Consider the following 22,668-nt stretch of genomic DNA (forward strand, 5'->3'; position numbering starts at 1 on the left):
TTCCCCCCTTTTCAATACTGCCAGCAGCCCTTACCCCAGCTAATATAGTCCCAGTGGTGTCCCCTGCCTTTCAGGAAGACTTTCTCCAAAATCACTCCCTCTGTCGAATTTACAGAATGAGGTACTCCAGCTCCAGTTGCTTTTGAGACTTTCATTTTAAAGGACAAGGCTTATAGGAATAGTTTACCCAGAAGGGAGGGAAGCAGAGTTCAAGAATAAGAAAACAGAGCTTTACTAAGGAATTCCAAAGGACTACCTGGAAATTCACATCGAAGACTAGAAGATCCTTCTTTTTCCTAAGCTAAACAGAGAACTCAAGAAATATCATCCACACCTTGAGCCCTACCTTTACATAAATGTGTTCATATCCAAGATAAGAGGCAGCTGGGTGGAGGTAGGTGCCATATTCAAAGGTTCTGTTACATGCTTGTTGAAACGTAACTCTCTTTCCAGTTGTGATGGCCACTAGTCCATTTCTAGCACTGTTATCAAACGATCTTACTAGCACAGACTACTGTGCCATCAAAATGCCACACACACACTGCCCTTTGTACGTCCAAGGAGAATACTGGCCTGCCTTCCCTCCCTCTGGCAGAGTTAGCTGCTCCTTCCTCTGAATCCCATGGCCACTTATATACAACCCTGTCTTGGGCACTTGTCTAAGCTTTTGCTGCCGCATTCACTCAGAGACCACACCTAAATCATCTTTGCATGTCCAGACTACCACAGTGCTTGGAAAATGAGAGGCATGCAATGCATCTTTTCTAAACTAATACAGAACTGAATATTTCCCACAGCTCTGCTGCCTACAGATATAAATAAATAATTTAAGTTCCTCAATATGGAGACTTAGGAAGCAGGTACATCTGTCAAAGGAAATATGACTGGATGAGCAGAGAATGCTGAAAAACATACATCCTCCCACAGGTAGCTTTAAGTGGTGCTCTACAATTTTTAGGGACTCGGATATCTTTGAGAATCCAACGAGGTTTTGACTCTCTCCTGAAAAGGATGCACAGATATACCGAAGTACATTTTCAGGAGATTCATGAGATATATGAAGTGGACTTTTGACTCCTATGACTACCTCAAAACCAGAGGCCCACTGAGCCCAAATTAGGAACTTTTGCCTAAGAATAATGGTGTTCGTTGGCTGAGTGTTGAGAATTCCATTTTTTTCCCTAAACATAGTATAAACTGTTAGGCTACAAAACACTGTATCTCCAAGGAGGCATCACTGTGCCAGTCAGGACACAGCATTAGGTAAGTCCATAAGAATGAAACCTTGGGGGCTGTGAAGGGCCAGAGCACCAGGACAGTCTCACTACTTTGGTAAAAGAAAAGTCTTATTCCTCCTTATACCTCCCAAAGTACCTAGTTATTCGTGTCTTATTTCTCAAGAGAAAAACAAACAAATAAAGTGAATGCACTGCCGTAGGAACCATTTTCAAAACAAGAATCTTTTCAGGCTAGAAATGTAGAATCAAGGCAACTGAAAGCATTCTCTCTAGAACTCCCAGGAGGCTCAGAGGAGTCATGGGCAGACTGGGAAACGTTCTAATCCAGTTAAGATGTCAGTTACAAAGCCCTGCAAATTGTTGGTTTCCAGGGTTCCGTGGTTAATTTCCAGGGTTCCGAGGTCAATCCTGAATAAATGACCTCAGCTCCAACAAGGACATTCTTATCAGCCATGGGTTGTACCATTCACGCCTTGGAAGTTACAGCAGATCTAAAGTTATGAGAGAAGCATTTTAGGAGCCATACAGGAAATACCAATGGTCTGGATTAAACAGTAATGTGCACTTATAAGTTAGATATTTTAAAAAATGTACTGAAACTGTAAGAAAGGATGGTACAAATGTGTACCTAATAAAAACTATTGAAAAAATAGTAGGCTATGGGCAGGAGAATAGAACGAAGGAAAAGAAAAAAGCAAATATAGGAAGCTAGAAAGACCAGCATAAAGGAACAGTGGAGAGAGGAATAGACTGGATCAAAATGAAAATAACTTCAAAGAAGAGAGAAGGGGTAAAATATCAGATGGAGGTAACAACACAAACCATAAGAAAGAAAAATGTGCAGGAAAAAAATCGGGGTTTCTCTGAGGCAGGCAGGGAATGTGGATAAAGCAGACAGGCCCTGCCTGAATTTTCTGATCCAAAGGAGAATATTCCAGGGAGAATAACTGTTAGAATATTCCAGGGTGCCTCTGTGTTTGTAAGAATGTAGCAGTTAAAGGAGATCTGAGAATGTACGTTGAATAGAATTTTAACCAGCCATTTTCTTCATAAACCACTGCAGAGAAGGGGGATTTCAGTGAGGCCTCAGAAATGAGTTGCATTTAGAGGTCTGAGGCTCAGAGAGAATGAGGGTGGGAGAGGGTTGCATCCCCAGTGGGGATGGGGCTGGCAGTGAGCTGGAGGGCAGAAGTCCACTGCGCAGAATAGAGGAGAACTATGCCTGAGGGCAGGGGGCAAGATGGGGAAAAGCCTTAAAAGTGGCCCAAAGGGGCTTTCACCAAAGGAAATGGTGACCTTCAGCAGTTTCCTAACACAGAAGCCACACCCAAGAGCTCTAGTTTGGCCCTCACCCCTGAGATCGGCCATCACATCTAAGCAACAGCCAGTTTAAAAATACATATATATCTCATACTTAAGACAGGCAAGCCATAGCCGTTTCATGGAAATGTGACTAGAGCAATGAATTTGACTCTTTGAATATACGAAACATCCAGCAAATGAATCGTTCAGGACACTAATGAGCGCCTCCGATGCTCCCCGTGAGACAGACAACGTTAAACAAAGGCTAACTTAGATATGTACCCCAATGCGTGGCATCAAGCAAATAACATATTTGGAAGTAACATATTTAGGGAAAACAGGACAGATAATTAAAGAGAGGACAGAAGAGTCAAAATGTGGTGGCAACACAGGAGGAAAGAAGTTGAGGCACAGAGAGAAGAACAACACACTTGGTAAAAAGTTCTATCATCTCTTTCTCTCTGCAAAACACTATAAATTTTTTTTTTTTTTTTTTTTTTTTTTTTTTTTTTTTTTTTTTTTTTTTGAGACAGAGTCTCGCGCTGTCGCCCAGGCTGGAGTGGAGTGCAGTGGCCGGATCTCAGCTCACTGCAATCTCCACCTCCCGGGTTTGCGCCATTCTCCTGCCTCAGCCTCCCGAGTCGCAGGGACTACAGGCGCCCGCCACTTCGCCCGGCTATTTTTTGTATTTTTTTTTAGTAGAGACGGGGTTTCACCGTGTTAGCCAGGATGGTCTCGATCTCCTGACCTTGTGATCCGCCCGTCTCGGCCTCCCAAAGTGCTGGGATTACAGGCTTGAGCCACCGCGCCCGGCAACACTATAAATATTAACAAGGCAGTGGTCATGAAGGAAAACCATAAAGAAATGAACTGTAATAACATGGAAATAAGCCAAATGTAGGTATATTATCTTCATCTGGAATGAGGAACATTAGGCTCTCGGCAATAAACTTTTGAAGAGCATTTGTGTAAATCTGGTGACAGCAACCAAGTTTGTCTCCCAAAGACACAGAAGGGACTCCTCTGCTCTGTTGCATAGAAACAGGAAAATACCTTTGGCCATCAGTTATGTTTATATTTATTTATTTATTTATTATCCAGCTGAATTTACATTTGTGGTCCTTAGTTATGCACATGCAAACTATTGAGAGCGAAGGGAAAGCAGGAGACAGTCAATTCCTGACAGTGCCTCAAACTTCTCTCTAAAAAGCAAGCAGGAGGGACAGAAACACAGCAACATAATTCTGAAACTTTACTCTTCCTCTACTGTAGAAGTTTTCTTCCGCCCACCCTAGCATCAGTTTGTTTGTTAAATGAACGCCACTGTACTCTTAAAAATAGCCTGAGCTAAAACGTATTTGGGTCTGGGAAGTCCAGATTGTAAAAGTAAATTGCTTTAATAAGCTCCTTTTTAAAAATAAAACAAAAAGAGCGTTAAACACATGTCAACGTAGGGAGCATCAGGCTTCTGCAAAGATTGCAAAAGATACATCTTGTTTCTTAAGGATGAAAAAAATTTGTAAGAGAAGCAGCTGGCGGTGTGGAGGTGGAGCTGATTTATCATGGTTAGGAACCTGGCCATCCCTCCCCAGGAAGAGCTCGGGACAGGACTGCTGGCTACCTTTGAAGAGAATAATACCAAAAGATCGTGATCTCCTTACAAAGCCACATAAAAGACCCAGAAAGCCCTAACTAGAAAATTTAGAAAGATATCAAATTTTCAAAATGAAAAAAAAAATGGTTTATCAAAATAAAGGATGTTACTCAAAATCATTGCCTTCTCCTCATAATCTAAAGTATAATTTGGGGAAAAGAATTCCTTAACATAGTTATTAATATATCAAAGTTTTAAAGATTATTCCCCTAAGGAATAATACATTTCATCTAAGATAATTTTTGCCACAAAATTTTTGGTTAGCAAAATGAGCTCAAAATATGTACGAGTTCAAGAGATCTCTTCTATCCCAAAAGAATAAATTTATATTAATACTGGAAAATCCACCTCAATTAATCCCCATCCTCAATCCCAATGTCAGTCTAAGGTCATAGTTATGTTACAACCAAAAGTAGTATAAAATGTGAACTTATACAGACGCTCCTCAACTTACAATGAGGTCACATCCCAATAAACCTAGTGTAAACTGAAAATACTGTAAGTCAAAAATGCATGTAATAGACTTGACCTACTGAACCTCACAGCTTAGCCTCGCCTAATTTAAACATGCTCAAAACACTTACATTGACCAGCAGGTGGGCAAAATTATCTAACACAAAGCCTATTTTATAATCAACTGTTGAATATCTTATACAACTTATTGAATACTGTACTGAAAGTAAAAAAACAGAATAGTTGTACGGGTGCTTGAAATACAGCTTCTACTGAATGTTAATAGCTTTCAAACCGTTGTAAAGTCAAAAAGTCATTAAGTGGAACCAGCGTAGGTCAGAGACTGTCTGTATCTCAAGTATCTTCTGGTAACGTTAAGGACATTTTAAAGAGTAGTGATACTTTATATGTTTTCTTGAAATATTAGCTCCATGTCATACTAAACAGAAAAACTTAAATTCAATATAAAATAAAACTATCAAAATACAGAAACTACGTCCTTTTAGATAAATCTTTACAGCAGATATGGAAGCAAATAACAGTTACTTGAAATGCCTTGGGGAGTGAAATTTAGCTTTGATTCTTGACAAGACTTTATCGCACAATTTCTGATTATCTGTCATTCATCCTGGTAGTCAAACACTAGTCTGAAGTTAAATGCACTCCTCTCTTTGACAAGCCATGTTCATTCCCCAGACAAATTTCTCTTTACCTTCTTTTCACCCAGTAAAATTCGTGCTCCCCCAGCTGGACTTCCAAAGATTAAAAAAAGACCTTCTCATCAGAACAGAGTCAAACATAAAATACAATATAAATTATAGAGACCTGAGCACTTTCTTACATCCCTTTATCTTCATTATGATATTTGCATCATATTTTAAAGGGTGAGTCTAAATGCATATTTTCCATTTAGCAAAATATTTAGTATTCTTCAGAAAAAAAAAATAGAGAAAATGCCCAAGGACAAACCTTAACCCTTGTCAATTACCCTTGTACATTCGTTATCTAATTTAACCTGACCAACAACCCTGAGAGACAGGTGCTGTTAGGAGGATGCCTACCCCATCCTCCAGGTGAGGATGGTTGCAATATATAGTCAGACAGGAGAAGGAATTAAGAGCAGGATACAAGAAGCTGCTTGGGTGCATTGGACTGGGATGCGTAGATTCTAAACTTGAGCTGGGGCCTTTGAATTGAGATGCAAGATGGAACATTATGTCAGCACACGAAGGGACCAGAATTCCAAGTTCCAATCCCAAAGGTACTATAAGCTGGATGAGAAACAAAGACAACTGAAAGGACACAGAACGCTAAACTAGGGGAAAGGTGGTCCTCTGGGAACTGTCCAAGTGTCCAAGCAAGAGGCAGTGGGTGGGCGGGGGGGAATACTGAGGGTCTGTCTTTCTGGTAGCCATTTCTATACCAAGGCAGAGAAATTAGAAAACAATGAATTAGCCTGTAATCCCAGCACTTTGGGAGGCCAAGGTGGGCGGATCATGAGGTCAGGAGATTGAGACCATCCTGGCCAACATGGTGAAACCCTGTCTCTACTAAAATACCAAAAAAACAAAAATGTAGCTCGGTGTGGTGGTGCATGCCTGTATTCCTGGCTACTTGGGAGGCTGAGGCAGGGGAATTGCATGAACCCGGGAGGCCAAGGTTGCAGTGAGCTGAGATCGCACCATTGCACTCCAGCCTGGGCGACAGAGCGAGACTCTGTCTATATAAAAACAAGAAGAAGAAACGAACACAGCTAATTGGACATGGTAGTTTGAGGAGGTTAAAACTCCAGAAGCAAAAAGCTAGAAGTGACTGATACAGGAGGGGTGGCTATGGAGGAGAGGGTCCCCAAAGAGAGCTGTAATCCCACCAGTTACTTCTGAGTTGGAGGCTCTGCAGTGGCAAATCACTGCAAGGTGCTGTGCTTGAACGCCCTAAGTCAGGCCAGAATCAAGTGGTAACAAAAGTTATCCTGAGAGACCAACATCTAACACCTCAAGTTGCCCACAATTCCTGCAAAAAGAAGCAGATGAAAGACTCCAGAGGAAAACTGATGACCAGAGCATTCAATACCAAAGATCATACACCTGTGATGCCTTTGCCAGGGCTGGAACACAGTCACTGGATTCCAGAGCCCAAGCCTTTTCCACTTTGAGCCACACTAGAAATATTATGTCAGGGTCAGGCTCGGTGGCTCATGCCTGTAATCCCAACACTTTGGGAGGCCGAGGTGGGCGGATCACCCGAGGTCAGGATTTCGAGACCAACCTGGCCAGGGTGGTGAAATCCCGTCTCTACTAAAAATGCAAAATGAGACAAGCGTGATGATGGGTGCCTATAGTCCCAGTTGCTCAGTAGGCTAAGGCAGGAGAATCGCTTGAACTCGGGAGGCAGTGGTTGCAGTGAGCCGAGATCGCGCCAGTGCACTCCAGCCTAGGTGACTGAGCGAGACTCCATCAAAAAAAAAAAAGAAATATTACGTTAGAATCCAGTTTTTATTCTAAAACCTTACCAAAGTGGAGGAAATAGCACTGATGGCTAGAATTCAGATTATCTGAGCAAAATTCCCTTCTTACCGTCTCAACACCAAACCAAGGTGGGGTTGAATCAGATGCAGTGTTGAGTAGAAGATTTTGGTAACTCACCAATAAAGTGATTATTCCCCAAGGTGAGCATCTCCTCCAGGAGGACCAGTCCCCCTGAAGCCTGAAGGGGGGTCACACTTCGTCCATCTATGAGGGAGCACTGTTGGAATCCTGTGGCCGTGACCTTCCAGAGCAAAATCAGTGAAGCAGTGGCATCTTGCCGAATCCTGGAAACAGGAATGATGTAAACAGAAAGCTCCTTTCAGAAAAATTCATCTTAGAACCAGTCCTTCAAATTAAAAATGAATATAAAGATGGTATATGCATCTACCAAGGTACCAGGAAATCGATGGCATAAACGGATACGCGGGCATCCAGTATAACAGTGCACACTCCCACTTGTTCACAGCGTACCACAAAATGAGTCACTGGTAACTCACCTTCGAGTGACCACTTTGATGAACAGTTAAAAGAGTACATTGAGTTCTCTTTCAGACAAATCCTTCCATAGCCACACAACATAAAGAGTGTTGCTTAAATTTTCATAAATGTGGACTGCAACCCAACACAGCCACCTGAGTTATGCTGCCAAAATAAGCAAAAGTGTGTCACCCCTCCCCAACACCCCTCCCCACACACATACATACACACAATCACACACAATCCACCTCCCAATGCTTCAGGCCTCCCCTGACTCATTTTTGGTTAAAAAAAAAAAAAAAAAAAAAAAAAAACACCCACAGAGAATGGGATGTCATAAGAAGCCCATCAACCTCAACCCCAACCCCAGCTGCCCTCCTGTGCCTTCCTCCTCACAGCCCAATGCTTCAGCTACTAGGAGCTACCCCAACCCAGTTCTTTCTCAGCTCCCAAGTTTTGTCTCCTTCTCAACCTTGGAAATGTGTTCCTAGTCCACATATTACCTCTTCCCAGAGACCCCTGACCACTTGCCAACATCCCAACAGCTGCCCATTCTCCCAGTGCTCCTGGAGAAGATCATTCTGCAGAGCCGCTCCCCTGGCACAGAGCTCCTGGCATGCAGCAGGGGCTCAGTAAAGCTTTGATACGTGACTAAATTCATGAGGAAATGGAAGTGTAAGGAGCTAGTAACCCCCACAAGTGAATTCAGAGCCCACAGGTCACTCGGCACTCCCATCTCACTTGGTCTGAGTCAGACTCTGCTAATTCTGTCCCGTTCTGCAGCCGAAGGGAGTCTCAGAGAATGGCAGGTTTGTCGAGAGGAAAAAAACAAAAGCATTTAACGAGATAGAAGACCAGAAAATTCGGAAAGGTTTATCAAGGTAAGATAATATGATCTAGACAAGAAAAGGCTGAGAGATGTTTTCATAAGAGTAAAGGAAACGAGAGATCCTGCTCCTCAAACTAGACCAGGACCGCCGGGATTTAAGCTGTCATTTGAGCAGTGAAAGAAACACTTAGGACCGGGGTCCCCCTGCTGGTAGAGCTGGAAGCTGCCTCAGACTCCACCTCTCCCTCCTCTCCCGATGGGGGCGTTCCTCCTGAGCCCAAGGGGTTCCGAAGCAGCCCTTCCAGGCTCTTCCCTTGCCAGAGTGAGTTCAAGGCTGTGGGGAGCCAGGGTGCAAGAGCAATGCAACGAAGTCCCTCTTCCAAACATGTTCAGGGACTCCATTGTTTAGAAAGCCAGGTAGACAAAAATGGCCATGGATACGTGGAAGAGACCTATAGTGCCTGCAGGCCCCTTAAAAGGGAGCCAATGCATCCATCTGGTTAACCAGGACACATGTTCCCAGTCTTCTAAAAATCCCCAAAGACTGGGCAGCAAATGCCCCTTAGGTTGCATGGAAAGTGTGGGGAGGGCGGCAGTCAATGGCAACAGAGAAGGATGGGCAGTGCGGGGTTGTCAGCTGGCCTGGGGCACCCTAATACTGGCCCATATCCCACCCCCAGCTTTGTGCTCCTGGGCACCTGCTGGCTTGAGCCTCACATGAAGCACCACACATACCAGGTCTCAGCCAGCACTGCTTCCCTATGCCTCTCCCTCTTCCCCACCGGTGACAATGGACCCTGCCATTTGAAAGAGCTTGAATTTAAAACAAAACACTCTCTTTGTACGCTTGCTTTTAAAGAGAAAATTGTAAAAATAAATAAGTAAAAATAATAAAAAATAAAGAGAAAATTGTAATATGTAGATTTTAAATTTGGGCCAAATTATGCATCTTAATGTAACTGATGGTTCCTTAAAACCTTAAGAGGCCAATACTTTGGGAAGCAAAGCATTTAGGAGACAAGGAATCTGGCTGGGATCTTAGCTAAGGCTGCACGGTTTGTCACCTCACACCAGACTCATCCAGTCCAATTTCTCAATTCCACATCTCCAGCTTGATGACCCTCACTGTAATCTCTGAAATCGCTTCCTCTAGTTTTCAAATGACAGGGGCCACACCTACCCGTGGAATCTGCTCACAATTCTCACTTGACTGGCCACTGACACACCAGGTCCATGGAGGGACACAACCCCACATATAGGTCACAGCATCACTCTTAACAGTTTGTAACTCAGAATTATCTTACTTGACTGAGGTGTTCTGTGGCACTTCAAAGGTTACCAGGCGGCCACCCGCAGAGCTGTTAGAACTGGCATTCCCACAGGCAATATCTGGGATCACCTGGGAAGGAAAAAAAACTGACATGTGATTGGGTTGTTTATAGTGTAACATAATATGATAAAGCACAATTCCATGCTGATGTCCTTCATCCCTTTTGATGATGCGGGGGTAGGGCTAGAGAGGAGATGAAGAAGTGAAGCCTTACAAACTCAAAAGAAAATGAAATCTCTGTCATTCGATGTTCTGAAATGCAACAGCTTCCCTGAGAGCAATCTACAAATTCCTGGGATTGTTAAAACTGATCAATAGGATATTGCAGCACAGGAAGCAGATGTCACTCCCTGCTCTTTTTCCATTCATTTAACAAGCAGTCATTGACCCTTGCACGATGCCTAACCTGATGGTAACCAGGAGGCCAACTTTAAGGACTACCTTACAAACAGCAGGTAAAAGCCTAACGAGTAGGCAAGTCAGCCTTCAACTTGCAAAGGGCATGTAGTATCAGGCCTGATGACTCCTCTCTGTGCTGGTGGGTCCAGGAGCACATGCTGAGGCTGGGGAGCTTGAACGCTGCCTTTCTTTTTCCTTGTAGGCTATAGTTTCACTTTTAAATTATTTCCCAAAGTATTATATGGATGTGTATTTTTTAAAAGAGAAGTTCAACTGGTGGGGGGAGGACTGTGCTCATCAAAAAGCATATTCCAAAACCTTGAGCTATGTCCAGTGAGATACTCCTGGCCAGTTTATGCACTTATTCCTCATGCCACAGTTACTGTCCTCCCCCATGTCAATGAAAATGAAGCAATATTAAAGGTATTCATCATCACAGAATTAACTGAGAACAATACAGAAACCCTCAGCAATTTCACTCCACAGCGCACACTTAGATATTATTTTCCAGAATGCCCCACAGTGAAATTCTATGGATAAAGCCCACCACTGATATTCAAAGATGTGAGTATAACTTGTTAAATTTGTACAACAGATGGCTGTTACCCAAGCCTCTAAGGCTCCAAATAACTTTATGCTTCCAAAGCATCCTTACTTCATGGAAAGGGGGTAATAATATGCCTCCTGGTTTCCATCAGGTTAGGCATACATATTAACATGTCTTCCTCTGGCACTTTACACCTGCCTCATGAACAGCCTAAGAAATAACCCATGATATAGGAAGATGAGGAATTTCTTTCTTTTTTTTTTTTAATTGAGACGGAGTCTGGCTCTGTCACCCAAACTGGAGTGCAGTGGTGCAATCTCAGCTCATGGCCAAGCTCCGCCTCCCAGGTTCACACCATTCTCCTGCCTCAGCCTCCCAAGTAGCTGGGACTACAGGCGCCCGCCACCACACCTGGCTAATTTTTTGTATTTTTAGTAAAGACAGGGTTTCACCATGTTAGCCAGGATGGTCTCGATCTCCTGACCCCATGATCCGCCCTCCTCAGCCTCCCAAAGTGCTGGAATTACAGGCATGAGCCACCATGCCCAGCAGGAAGATGAGGCATTTCTTTTTACACTTACCAACTGTAAAATAACACGACTTTAAATAAATAGATTGAAATGGCTGGCTGGGGAAAAATTTTCTTTTAAAGGGCACTTCTTTGATAAACTTGAATCAAATCTAGTTCACATTTAAGAACTGAGTCAGCCAGCAAAGAAGCATTAACATCATAACTTCAAAGCATTTATTAAAAGTCTGAAATCAGAACAAGTTCACAGTTTTGTAGGTAAGCTAAAAACATTGCCCTGCAGTCTGAATATGGCCTTCATAAGCTGTGCGGTAATGCCAAAAAAAAAAAAAAGTGGGTCAACTGGTAAGAATTACTCAAGAAAATAAAAGGAGAAATGCTACTATCTCTTTTAAAACAATAAAGGAAATTTCTAGACACATTCCTTGACTCTAATACATGCTATGCAAAAATCTATGTTTTTTTTTTTCATTTAAACTGTGAAACTTGTAATAATAATATACCGACACAGGTTTATATGGATGTCATACATATAAAGTATAAGATATAGAAGGGAATTACACACCCCAATGTCACTTCAAACTCATGGTTTGGATTTGTTCCCCAACTCTTCTAGCCAGCATTTATTTATTTTATGTCAATTTCTAGGAGCCTACTGAAAAGACTTTTGAAGAGCTTGAAGATAAAACAGCCAAACTCAAACTCAGATAGAAGTTCCAACAAATAGACTTTGCTGTTGCCAAAATAAATAAAACTTGGAAGTTTCCTTGTCAAATGCATTCTAAAAATATGTCAAAATCATTGATAGCTTCTTTTTTCTAAACCCCATTGAAATACTTCAAGGTACCAAAAATAAAACCTAAATAACAACAGAAAGAAAAAATAGTTGAGCGTTGTGGTCTGCCGTGGTCTGAATGTTTGCGCCCCTCTAAATTCATGAGTGAAATCCTAACCTCCATGATGATGGTGTTAAGATGTAGGGCCTTTGAGAGGTAGTCAGGTTAGGAGGGCACAGGGCTGGCAAATGAGATTAGTGCCCTTGTAAAAGACCTGAAAGAGCTCCAAAGCGCCTTCCACCATGTGAGATTACAGTGAGAAGATGCGGGCTGTGAAGAAGCAGGCCCTCATCAGATTCTGAATCTGCCTTGATTGTGGACTTCCTAGTCTCCAAAGCTGTGAGAAATACATGTCTGTGATACGGTTTGGATATGTGTCTTCAAATCTCATGTGGAAATGTGATCTCCAATGTGGGAGGTGGGGTCTGGTAGGAGATGTTTGGGCCATGGGGGCAGATTCCTCATGAAAGACAGCACCATCCCCTTGATGATAAGTGAGTTCATGTGAGATTGGATTGTTTTCTGGGACGTCTCCCTTCTCTCTCTTGCCCTCACTCTCACCACGTGACACACTGGCTCCCCTTTGCCTTCCGCCATGATTGTAAGCTTCCAGAGGCTCACCACAAGCAGATGCTAGTGCCACGCTTTATGTACAGCCTAAAAAACAATGAGCCAATAAATCCCTTTTCTCTATAAATTGCCCAGCCTCATGTCTTTCTTCATAGCCACACAAGAATGGACCAATACCGTGTGTTGGTTATAAGCAACCCAGTTTGTGGCGTTTTTGTGATAGCAGCCTTAACAGACTAAGATGCACTCCCAGGAAGGAAAATAAGGTCAGCAATGGAGGATCCTACGACATGTTCCTTTACATGACTACACTGAGCTGTCTGCCCCAAAATCTAAGGTTGTCTCACCGAAATACATGTGGATACCATTCCAAAAAATAATTTGATTCATTTTTTTGTTTACTCTTTTTATACGTACAAAACCATCGCACACACAAATGCAGACAGGAATAAGTTTAGGGACATATTTTGCTCGTGATTTAACTTGAAATGTTTTCAGTTTTCATTGCTGATACTAGAACCACTGGAATCACTTTAAGATTTCTGGTTTCTAATGTAAAAATGTACACGATAGAACGTTCTCACCTCCACTTGATCCCATTTCATTTCTACAACTTTCTGCCCTGTTTTCGGCTGCCAGGTAGGCAATGTCACCGTTGCCTGAGAGTGCGGCAGGATTTTGTCAGGCTCCTGAGTAGGGGGGACAGGCTGAAGCTGTCTGGGTGCCATGGATTCAGTCCAGCCAGTGGCTGGGAGACTGGGAAGTGCCTGTTCACAGTTGGGACCTTCATAGCCTTCATTGCAAATGCAGAGGTAGCCATCGCTGCTGCTGCTGCTGCTGCTGCTGCTGCTGCTGCTGCTGCTGCTGCTGCTGCTGCTGCTGCTACAGTTGCCATGGTGACAAGGGTTGCTGGCACAAGGATCTGCAACAAGCTGAAATGAGACCATAAATGGGTCAATTATTCCCTCATAAGAAAAGTGGTGCCATCGCTGGGAAATTAGCTCTGTGTCTCAGAGCGACTGCTCTAATGGAAACGCTGTTCCTGTGGAATATGCATCTTAACCACTGGAGCTGTTGCAGACGGATGTTCACCAAGGTCATCCCAACATTAACCTTACCACAAATAAGAGGCACCCAGCAAGAAAATACAAAGCAGAGAGCAGCCTCCTGGAAACCCAGAACACCCAAAAATGTTGATTTCAGGAACCAATTATTTAGAGGAATTTTCTAGGGCAAAAATAGTTAAAACTCATTAGGAAGATACCAACTTTGACATTTTCAGCTGCGAAATGATATTAGGAATCTAAATTGGAATCTCCTTTTCCACATTCTGCACCTTTGCAAGGTTTCCTCATGAGAAAAGACTGCCCGATTTATCTGCCCTGCAGATGCGCTTACCTGTATCTCTCAGTTTCCTAACTGGTCAACAATACTTTTTAAGGTGATGCTGTACCATTTAATTAAAGACTTCCAAAATGATCAGTTTGCATGACAGTTGCTAGCTGGAAGAGACTATGGTGGGGACTTAAGCAGAATTTTATGAAATTCTTTATCTCATTATTTTGGAGGGTGATTACAGAGAAATGTGACCCCTTCCCTCACCAGATATAGAAGATGAGAACTCAGTTATATGTGTTTAAATTATGTTCGAGGTCTGGAGAAAGTGTTTATCTGAGAGTCCTTCGCTGTTGACCTCTGAATGGCCATTTGTTGGTAGTCGGAGACACGCTACAAAACGATGTGAGAAAACCACCTGCTCCTCTTGAGATAGCGCAAGGGTTCAGTCATGTTCTCAGCACCAATTCAATTATGATTTGTTTCTGTGATAAAGAGAAAATCAGATCTCTAGCTGATATACCCCTGGCTGCTCAGGGCTGACTGCAAAATAGAATTCCGTACAGAATAAATGACAGAGAAATGGGACCCTCACTCTCTTGTTAAAATGAGTTCACACACTTAAACATACACGGAGAGAATTCTGCATGGTAAAACGGCTACTCGTTCTGCTAATCATTCCCATCAAGCAACTTCCAACAGACTCCTTAAGGAATATTAAGGGATTTGGGCTTGAATCAAATGAAGCTTCAAAAATACCACATTAATTCTACGCTATCACTTGGCAATTCCTTCACAGAAGCTCAGATCAGAGTCAATGGATTTGTGTCTGAAGAGAATATTTCAACTGTCAATAATTAATTTACAGTATTTATAATCTATCAATTCAAAGTAAAATCCAAACTCCTTCTTCAGCAGACAAAGCTCTTTTTGGTCAGGCCCCTTCCTCTCCTCCCACAAACCTTCCTCCTCCCTTGTAGCCTCCCGTCCTCACCTTGTCTCTCTCCCTGGACTACACCAAGTTGATTGCCACCTCAGGCCCCTTGCACCTGCTGGGCCCCCTGCCTGGAACACTTTTTCTCCAGACGTTGCATGGCTCTCTTCCTCATTTCATTCCATCCTCTACTCAAATGCTCCTTCTAGGAGAAGCCTTCCCTCACTGTGAAATCTAAAGTAGTCTCTTCTTTACCCCTCTCCTACAAAAATGTGAGCTGCATGAATTCAGAGATTTTATCTACTGTGTTCACTGCTCTATTCCCAGCCTGTCCAGGAACATAGGCTGTATGATGGGACTTTTTAAAAAATTGTTGGAAAAAGGAGACATGATAGATTGATCAACATTTGGAAGGCAACACGTGAAAAGGGAGGGATGTGAACTTCTTGTTTAGTCACGATGCTGTTATCTTGTTTCTGATTTATTTTTAGGAAGGCCTTGTGGAATGGCTGTCACCTCAAGAATTATGCAACCAGAAGAATTTTATTCACTTGAACAAAGGAGACATTCAAAGCCATGTTTCTGAAATCAACTTTTAAAACATCTGAGGTTGATCTAGTCACAAATAAGAATTTCAATACATGCATTATAAAGGCAGAAATACATTTAAACCACAAGGGATCAATGCAAAACTTAATTCTGAAAGTCCAAACCTGCATTGTGCAGCTTAGAGAATGACATTACTAAGGCAAAGACCACCTATCTGGTGGCCTGAGAGGCCTCACAGCTTCAGCTCCATTGCCACAGCCCACAGCTGACAACCACCAGTCCTCAGAGAGGCAGGGGCCTCCTCAGAAGGGGAGCCAAGCACAGCAGAAGTCCACATTCCTTCAGCGAAATCAGTCAAGCACATGTACACACCCTCCCCACGGTAACAGGCACAACACCTACCCTCCACAAGAGAGACGTTTAGAGTTTTCAAAGAACATAGAGTAGCTTCTCTTCACACCAGCGCTGAAATGGAGAAGGATTTTCTGAACCCGTATCACTTCGAGAAAAAGAAGAGCAGAGGGCCGGATGCGGTGGCTCACGCCTGTAATCCCAGCACTTTCAGAGGCCAAGGCAAGCGGATCACGAGGTGAGGAGTTCAAGACCAGCCCGGCCAACATGGCAAAGCCTCATCTCTACTCAAAATACAAAACTTAGCCGGGCGTGGTGGTGGGCACCTGTAATCCCAGCTACTAGAAAGGCTAACGCAGGAGAATCACTTGAACCCGGGAAGATTGCAGTAAGCCAAGATTGTGCCACTGCACTCCACTGCACTCCAGCCTGGGCAACAGAACAAGACTTCACCTCAAAAAAAAAAAAAAGAAAAAAAAACAGGCAGAGGAGTTGAATGACCTCTCACAGCTACCATACTAGCAGACCATGTCTTCTGATTTTCAGCCAAGAGTTCTTTCCATAACATAGCACCACAACTTTGATATCATCTTATTATCATGCCAAAAAAAATATTACTGTAGAGAAGGCAGAAGGTAAGGGTTATATTTTTGTAAGCAACAGAAAACAAGTAGGTATTAAATGCAGGCCAGTTAAGACTGCCTGAATGCTTTTTTTAGAAAAATGTATGATAATGGTAATACTCAATGAACACTGATTGAGGGCTTACTATGACAAGAACTGTACCAGGTCTGGGTATAAAATGCTGTTTAAAAAATTTTTTAAAAAAACAACCCTAAATCTGCCCCTAGGGAGTTTACATCTAGTAACGTAGTACAAGCACTAAAAGTTTACAACTAGTAACCTAGTACAAGCACTAAAAGTTTACAACTAGTAACCTAGTACAAGCACTAAAAGCACCGAGTCCTACCTGCTATTCACAATACTTACGTGTGCGCCTGCCATTCTGTTGGGCATTTTACATTTCTTACTTTAGTTCATCCTTACTACAAATCTTTTGGTAAGTACATTTGTACATTTATTATTCTAATTTTATAGTTGAGGTTTAGCAATGTTACGCAAATGACTTTTACCCAGAATAAAAGCCAAAGTATTCACTAATTTTTTTTTTTTTTTTTTTTTTTTGAGATGGAGTTTCACTCTTGTTGCCCAGGCTGGAGTGCAATAGCGCCATCTTGGCTCACTGCAACCTCTGCCTCCCAGGTTCAAGCGATTCTCCTGCCTCAGCCTCCCAAGTAACTGGGATTACAGGCACCCACCACCACACCCACCTAATTTTTGTATTTTTATTAGAGATGAGGTTTCACCATGTTGGCCAGGCTCGTCTCAAACTCCTGACTTCAGGTGATCCACCTGCCTCAGCCTCCCAAAGTGCTGGGATTACAGACGTGAGCCACCGTGCCCAGCCTGTATGCACCAAGTTTTACAAGCCCTCTGTGATGTGCCTGCCCCAGTCTCCCTGACCTCACCTCCCGCCCCTGACCTCCCTCACTGGCTCCACACACACTGGCTTGCTCACTGCTCCTCCTATGCTCCAGGCAGCACTCTCCTGTCCCAGGGCCTTTGCACCGGTTGTTCTCTCTGCCTGGAATGCCCTGGCTTCTCAAGACTGCTCCTGAGCCACCTTTGAGTGTTTGCTCCAATGCCATCTTCTGATGAGGACCCTATTTAACAGAGCAAGGTCTCTAGCCTCTGACAATGTCAACTCCTCTTTTTTTTTTTTCAATTTTTATTTTAGATTCACTGGGTACATGTGCTGGTTTGCTGCCTGGGTATATTGTGTGATGCTGACGTTTGACTCCCTTCCTTGCTTTATTTTTTCTAAAATATCCATCATCTTCTCACATAAATTTTAAATTATTTAATACATTCATTTTTTTCTTCCGCCACTAGAATGTAGGCTTTTTGAGGTCCGATTTCTGTTTTCAGTTTAATTTACTTGTGTATCCACAGCCCTAGAACAGTGCCCAGCACATGGGAGCTTCTGGATAAACATTTACTAAACGAATGAATGAGCGAGTGAATGGATGTGAATGATGTTATATGCAAGCAGCTGCCAGAGCCTGTGAAGTGTACTGCCTTGTTAAATGCACTCAGGATTCTCCAAGGCCCAGTCTCAGGTCTTGAGAACATAAGTCAAGGGGGAGCCTGAAATGTCCCACTGTGGTGTTTTAAAGTAATTAAATAACTTTAAGTCTTCTTGAAAAGGAGTAAAAGCTCTGTCGACCTGAGAGGTAAGACAGAACCAGCACAACCTAGCCGCAGCCTTGATGAGGGCAGGAAGAGTACAGACCCACTTCACAAGTGGCTTTCAACACAGTGAGCCAAGCCATCTTTCTCTGGTCCTCAGAGGCCATCTCTGTGAGCTACTTTGTGAAGCTATTCACCCCAGTGGGAAGTGTCAGAGGTGCTGGTTGATGGAGCTGGGTGGCAAAGGGCAGGTCCCGTGGCAATGCTCAATTTGCCACATCCAGGAGTCAGTCCCATCAGGTAAGGGGATAAAGAGCCAGAAAGAAAATATGATAAGAATCAATAATACCCTAAGTGCTGTTGTCTGAGCTTCATAGATGAGAGGAATGCACAAATAGCATGTGGGATGAAAGAATGAATGACTGACACGGAAGGCCAGGAGAAACACTCTTAGTAAAGAAGAGACGACAAAAGCTAAAAATTAAACAATCAGTAAAATAAATTTCTACAGGGATTCAAAGCAGTGGATAATGTGATGGAGTGTGCATGCACACACATGTACACACACATGCACACGCACACATATACATGCACACACATGCACAAGCACACAGACACACACATGCATGCACACACATGCACATGCACGCACACATACATGCACACACACAGGGTACAAGGCAGAGAATTAAATGCATTGCAGGGTCATTGGGCCCTTTTTAAATATAATTTTATCCCAATGCTACTTCCTTGGCGTGTATATTACTTGTTTCATTAACAATGGCAGCTTTCTGCCATTATTTTCTCTAACACTTCAGACTAGTTTTATTTTTTGGGAAAGCTATCTGTTTCAAAACATAACAGCATATATGAGATAAGGTGCAATCATTAACTTTTAAGCAAACCATAAATATTTATCATAAGTCCTATGCTTCTGTATACAGACAATACTTTTTTAAGTTCATATTTGTATTTTATCTCATTAAGGAAAAGGTCCTGTTGCAGAGGTCGCTTCCGGTCTTGCATCGCATTAAATCTGAACTATGAGCAGGTAATAACCAAACTGCCAAAATGCATAATGAGGCAAAATATCAGAATTAATAGACCTAACTTTGGGAATGCATCAAATGTAATACATGATATTTTCCGAGCTATAATTTCTAGATTCTAATGATGGGGAAAAAATGATTAAGCCTTTGTAACACCAGCTATAATAAAGAGGAACGAGAAAGCCCATGGGTTAATGGGCCTCTGCTTACAGTGAACCAGCAGGCCCATTTATTAAACGCTGTATGCTTGCTGCATCACATCAATTCATCTGCTTACGCCATATTTTTTCACATCATAGAACTAACCTGAAACTTTTTTCCACATTTTATTTTAGACTTTTCAGCCGTGTCAAATAATGTCTACCCTAACCAAGAGCAGCTCGGGGGGAATGGACTGAGTAAAACGGGAGGCCAGACCTGAGCAAGGGTGCCAGCCTCTCCTAGGACTTGTGATTCAAAGGCAGTAGCAGTGTGATGCTTTAGCCATGGCCTGTTTTTCTTCCTTAAACTCTCTGCCACCCATGTTTCTGGCAATTCCCTTGTCCTCTGCAGCAGACAAATGGAAGGATGAAATGTCAACTATAAAAGGCATGAAAGAGGCCCATTGATAGGGTCATTAGATATAGTAAGTCAAGCTAATAGGGTTGCTTCGAAGTGTGGACACCTGCATCAGCATTACCTGGATGATGGTGGGGCCTGGGGAGATGCCCAGGTAACTAACTTCCCTTCCATACTAGTTTAGAAAATGTATGGGTTTCAGCCCTGCCTCTTCTGTACTTTTACAGAAAACTCAATATGGCCAATCAGCAATTCATGCAACATTTATCAAGCACCTATGAAGTGCCAGGCAGGATGCCCATAAGAGGGGTCAGGAAGATGAATAAAGCCTTATCTGGCCCTTGAAAAGCTCACAGTCCAATCGAAGAGTCAGAGACGTTAACTTGGATGTGCCCTGAGCAGTCAGCTCATCAATTGCATGCCCTGCTGGTATGCATGTCAGCTATTAGGATCCTTTGTTTGATTGAGGTTACCCACCCCAACACCTTTATATTAAACTACCTTACATTTTTTAATGCTGAGGGAGAGAATGGATTTGATCATAGCAAATAGGAAATGAGATCATGAGCAGGTGTTGGGACCAAACTCTTTTAGAATGACAGTGGCAGCTTTCGGCAAAACAAAGACAGCAATTCTGGATGTCTCCACCAGGAAGAGCTGGTCTGGGAGTTTTCCAATGGGAAATGGAGCCAGCTGAGCAAGCATCGCCCTGGTGTTGGCCCTGTTCTTGACAGGTGGGTGAGACAAGTTGCTCACCTGCTCTGGACACACACCTCTAGTGCATTAAGGGAGGAGCTGGGGTCACATCTCAAAAGGCCTCCTCCAGGTTGAAGACTTAGGATTCTATTGATGGCCACTAAGCTTGCATTGGCAGTTTTCAGAAGATCCAGGGAAGAACCGAGCCGACCAGAGGTCAGCCCCTCCCTCACTTATGCCCATGCTAAGTGGGCAAAGGCATCCAGGGGGAATGGGAGGGTGCTTGAGGAAACCAAATGCGACAAAGCCCCAGAGGAGAACTTACAAATTCTGGGCAGTGGGTAGGGGACATTATATGACCTAGCACCATGCTGGCCACAGAAGGCACACAGGGGACTCGTGATACTTATAGAGGAGTGGAGAAGAAGACAGAGGCAAGGAAGGGAAAGAAGAAGGGGAATTTGTGTATGGTGTTAAGAAGGAAGTAAAACTGACTATTATGTTAGTAATTTGTCTGAGTAGCAGTCAATTTTAAAAGTTTTAATACAGATTTTAATAAAGATATTAGTATTACAGGAGGACGGAGTGTCTTACCAAAAAAAAACAAGCTGGACACGGTGGCTCACGCCTGTAATCCCAGCACTTTGGGAGGCTGAGGCAGGCTGATCATGAGGTCGGGAGATCGAGACCATCCTGGCTAACATGGTGAAACTCCGTCTCTACTAAAAATACAAAAAATTAGCCAGGCGTGGTGGCGGGCGCCTGTAGTCCCAGCTACTCAGGAGACTGAGGCAGGAAAATGGCATGAACCCAGGAAGCGGAGCTTGCAGTGAGCCGAGATTGCACCACTGCACTCCAGCCTGGGCGACAGAGTGAGACTCTGTCTCAAAAATAAAAAATAAAATAAGTAAAATAAAGAAATAGCCTTAAAGCAGGTTTTCTCAACTGTGGTGCTTTTGACACCTTGAACTGGATAATTTTTTGTCGTGGGGGGCTCACCTGTATGTTGTAAGATGTTTAGCAGCATCCTGCATCCTTACTTACTAGATGCCAATAGAATCCCTCCTTCCAAGTTATGCCAACCAAAACCATTGCTAACATCCCCTGGGGAAAGATCATCTCTGATTGAGACCACTGCCTTAGGGGAACAGTGCATTTCACACCATCAAAATTATTTTTAAACCATAAAACTCCATGAATAAATTTAAAAGGCAACACTATCATGAAGGAAGAAATGTACAACATACTATAAAGGACTAAATCCCTTATTATAGAAAGAATTTTTAGGATCAATACAAGATAAATGCCTCAATAAAAAGGGCAAAGAAATAAACAAGCAATCTACAAAATAAGCAATCTACAGAATCATGCCATTTTATATAATCTTAAACACAAATAAAATGTTATATATTTATTTGTATGTATATTTACTGGAGGATGGAAAGGAGGAAGTGAGGAAAATAGAAAAGGAAAGAATGAAGGAGGGAAGCAGATAACTAGAATGGGCCGTTGTTTTAGTGATTTGTTTAAGCAGCAGAATCAATCAGGGAACTTTTAAAACACAGATTCCCCAGCTCCAGGCCGCTCATCAGAAACTCTAAAGGTGAAGCCTAGAAACCTGTATCTTTCAACATTTCCCACATGATTCTGATGTACCTGGCCCCAAAACCAAAATTTAGAAATTGTTAATACAAACTAGAAGTTGGCAAATTACAACCACAGGCCAAATCCAGTTTGTTTTTGTAAATAAAGCTTTATTGGAATACAACCACAGCCACCTGTTTATGTGTTGACTGCTTTTGCAACACACCAGCAGTTGAGTAGTGACAACTGAGAGCACCTGGCCCACAAAGCCTATAGGATATTTGTTATCTGTCCCTTTAGTTTGCCAATCCCTGATCTAGACAGTACAGACTTTGGGGTTCACAAAAGAAGGAAAACAGGCAGATGGGGTCACCTGGAAAGACTTCAAAAAAGAAAACTATCTTGAACAGCGCCCTACAAGTTTGATAGCAATAACATCTATTTTCTCCCCCCATGCAACTCCCTAATTGGACTGGTGGGCACCAAGTGATTAAATAACAAAAGGACCTTTGGCAAAACAACTTAAAGCACTAGACATTCTTTTAGTCATAATTATGTGCAGGAAGGTTGGAGAATAAATCTTGGTACTATGAAAAGAATGCTCATCTAGATAGTCCACCTTGAAGCAAGAACACAATGAATGAACACAAGAACACAATCATACTCCCAC

At 42.7% G+C, this 22,668-nt stretch overlaps 1 protein-coding gene across 1 annotated transcript in view; it reads right to left on the bottom strand.

Moving 5' to 3' along the window:
• Positions 1-22,668, bottom strand: part of DNER (delta/notch like EGF repeat containing) — a 355,480-nt gene that overhangs the window by 215,176 nt on the left and 117,636 nt on the right. The window contains exons 2-4 of the mRNA XM_007966532.3: positions 13,277-13,624; positions 9,786-9,880; positions 7,293-7,459 (exon numbers count right to left, since the gene is read on the bottom strand). Of these exons, the coding sequence (XP_007964723.3) occupies positions 7,293-7,459; positions 9,786-9,880; positions 13,277-13,624 (610 nt within the window). The remainder of the gene's footprint in view (positions 1-7,292; positions 7,460-9,785; positions 9,881-13,276; positions 13,625-22,668) is intronic.

This window comes from Chlorocebus sabaeus, chromosome 10 (assembly GCF_047675955.1).
Source record: "Chlorocebus sabaeus isolate Y175 chromosome 10, mChlSab1.0.hap1, whole genome shotgun sequence".
NCBI classification, from domain to species: Eukaryota; Metazoa; Chordata; class Mammalia; order Primates; family Cercopithecidae; genus Chlorocebus; species Chlorocebus sabaeus.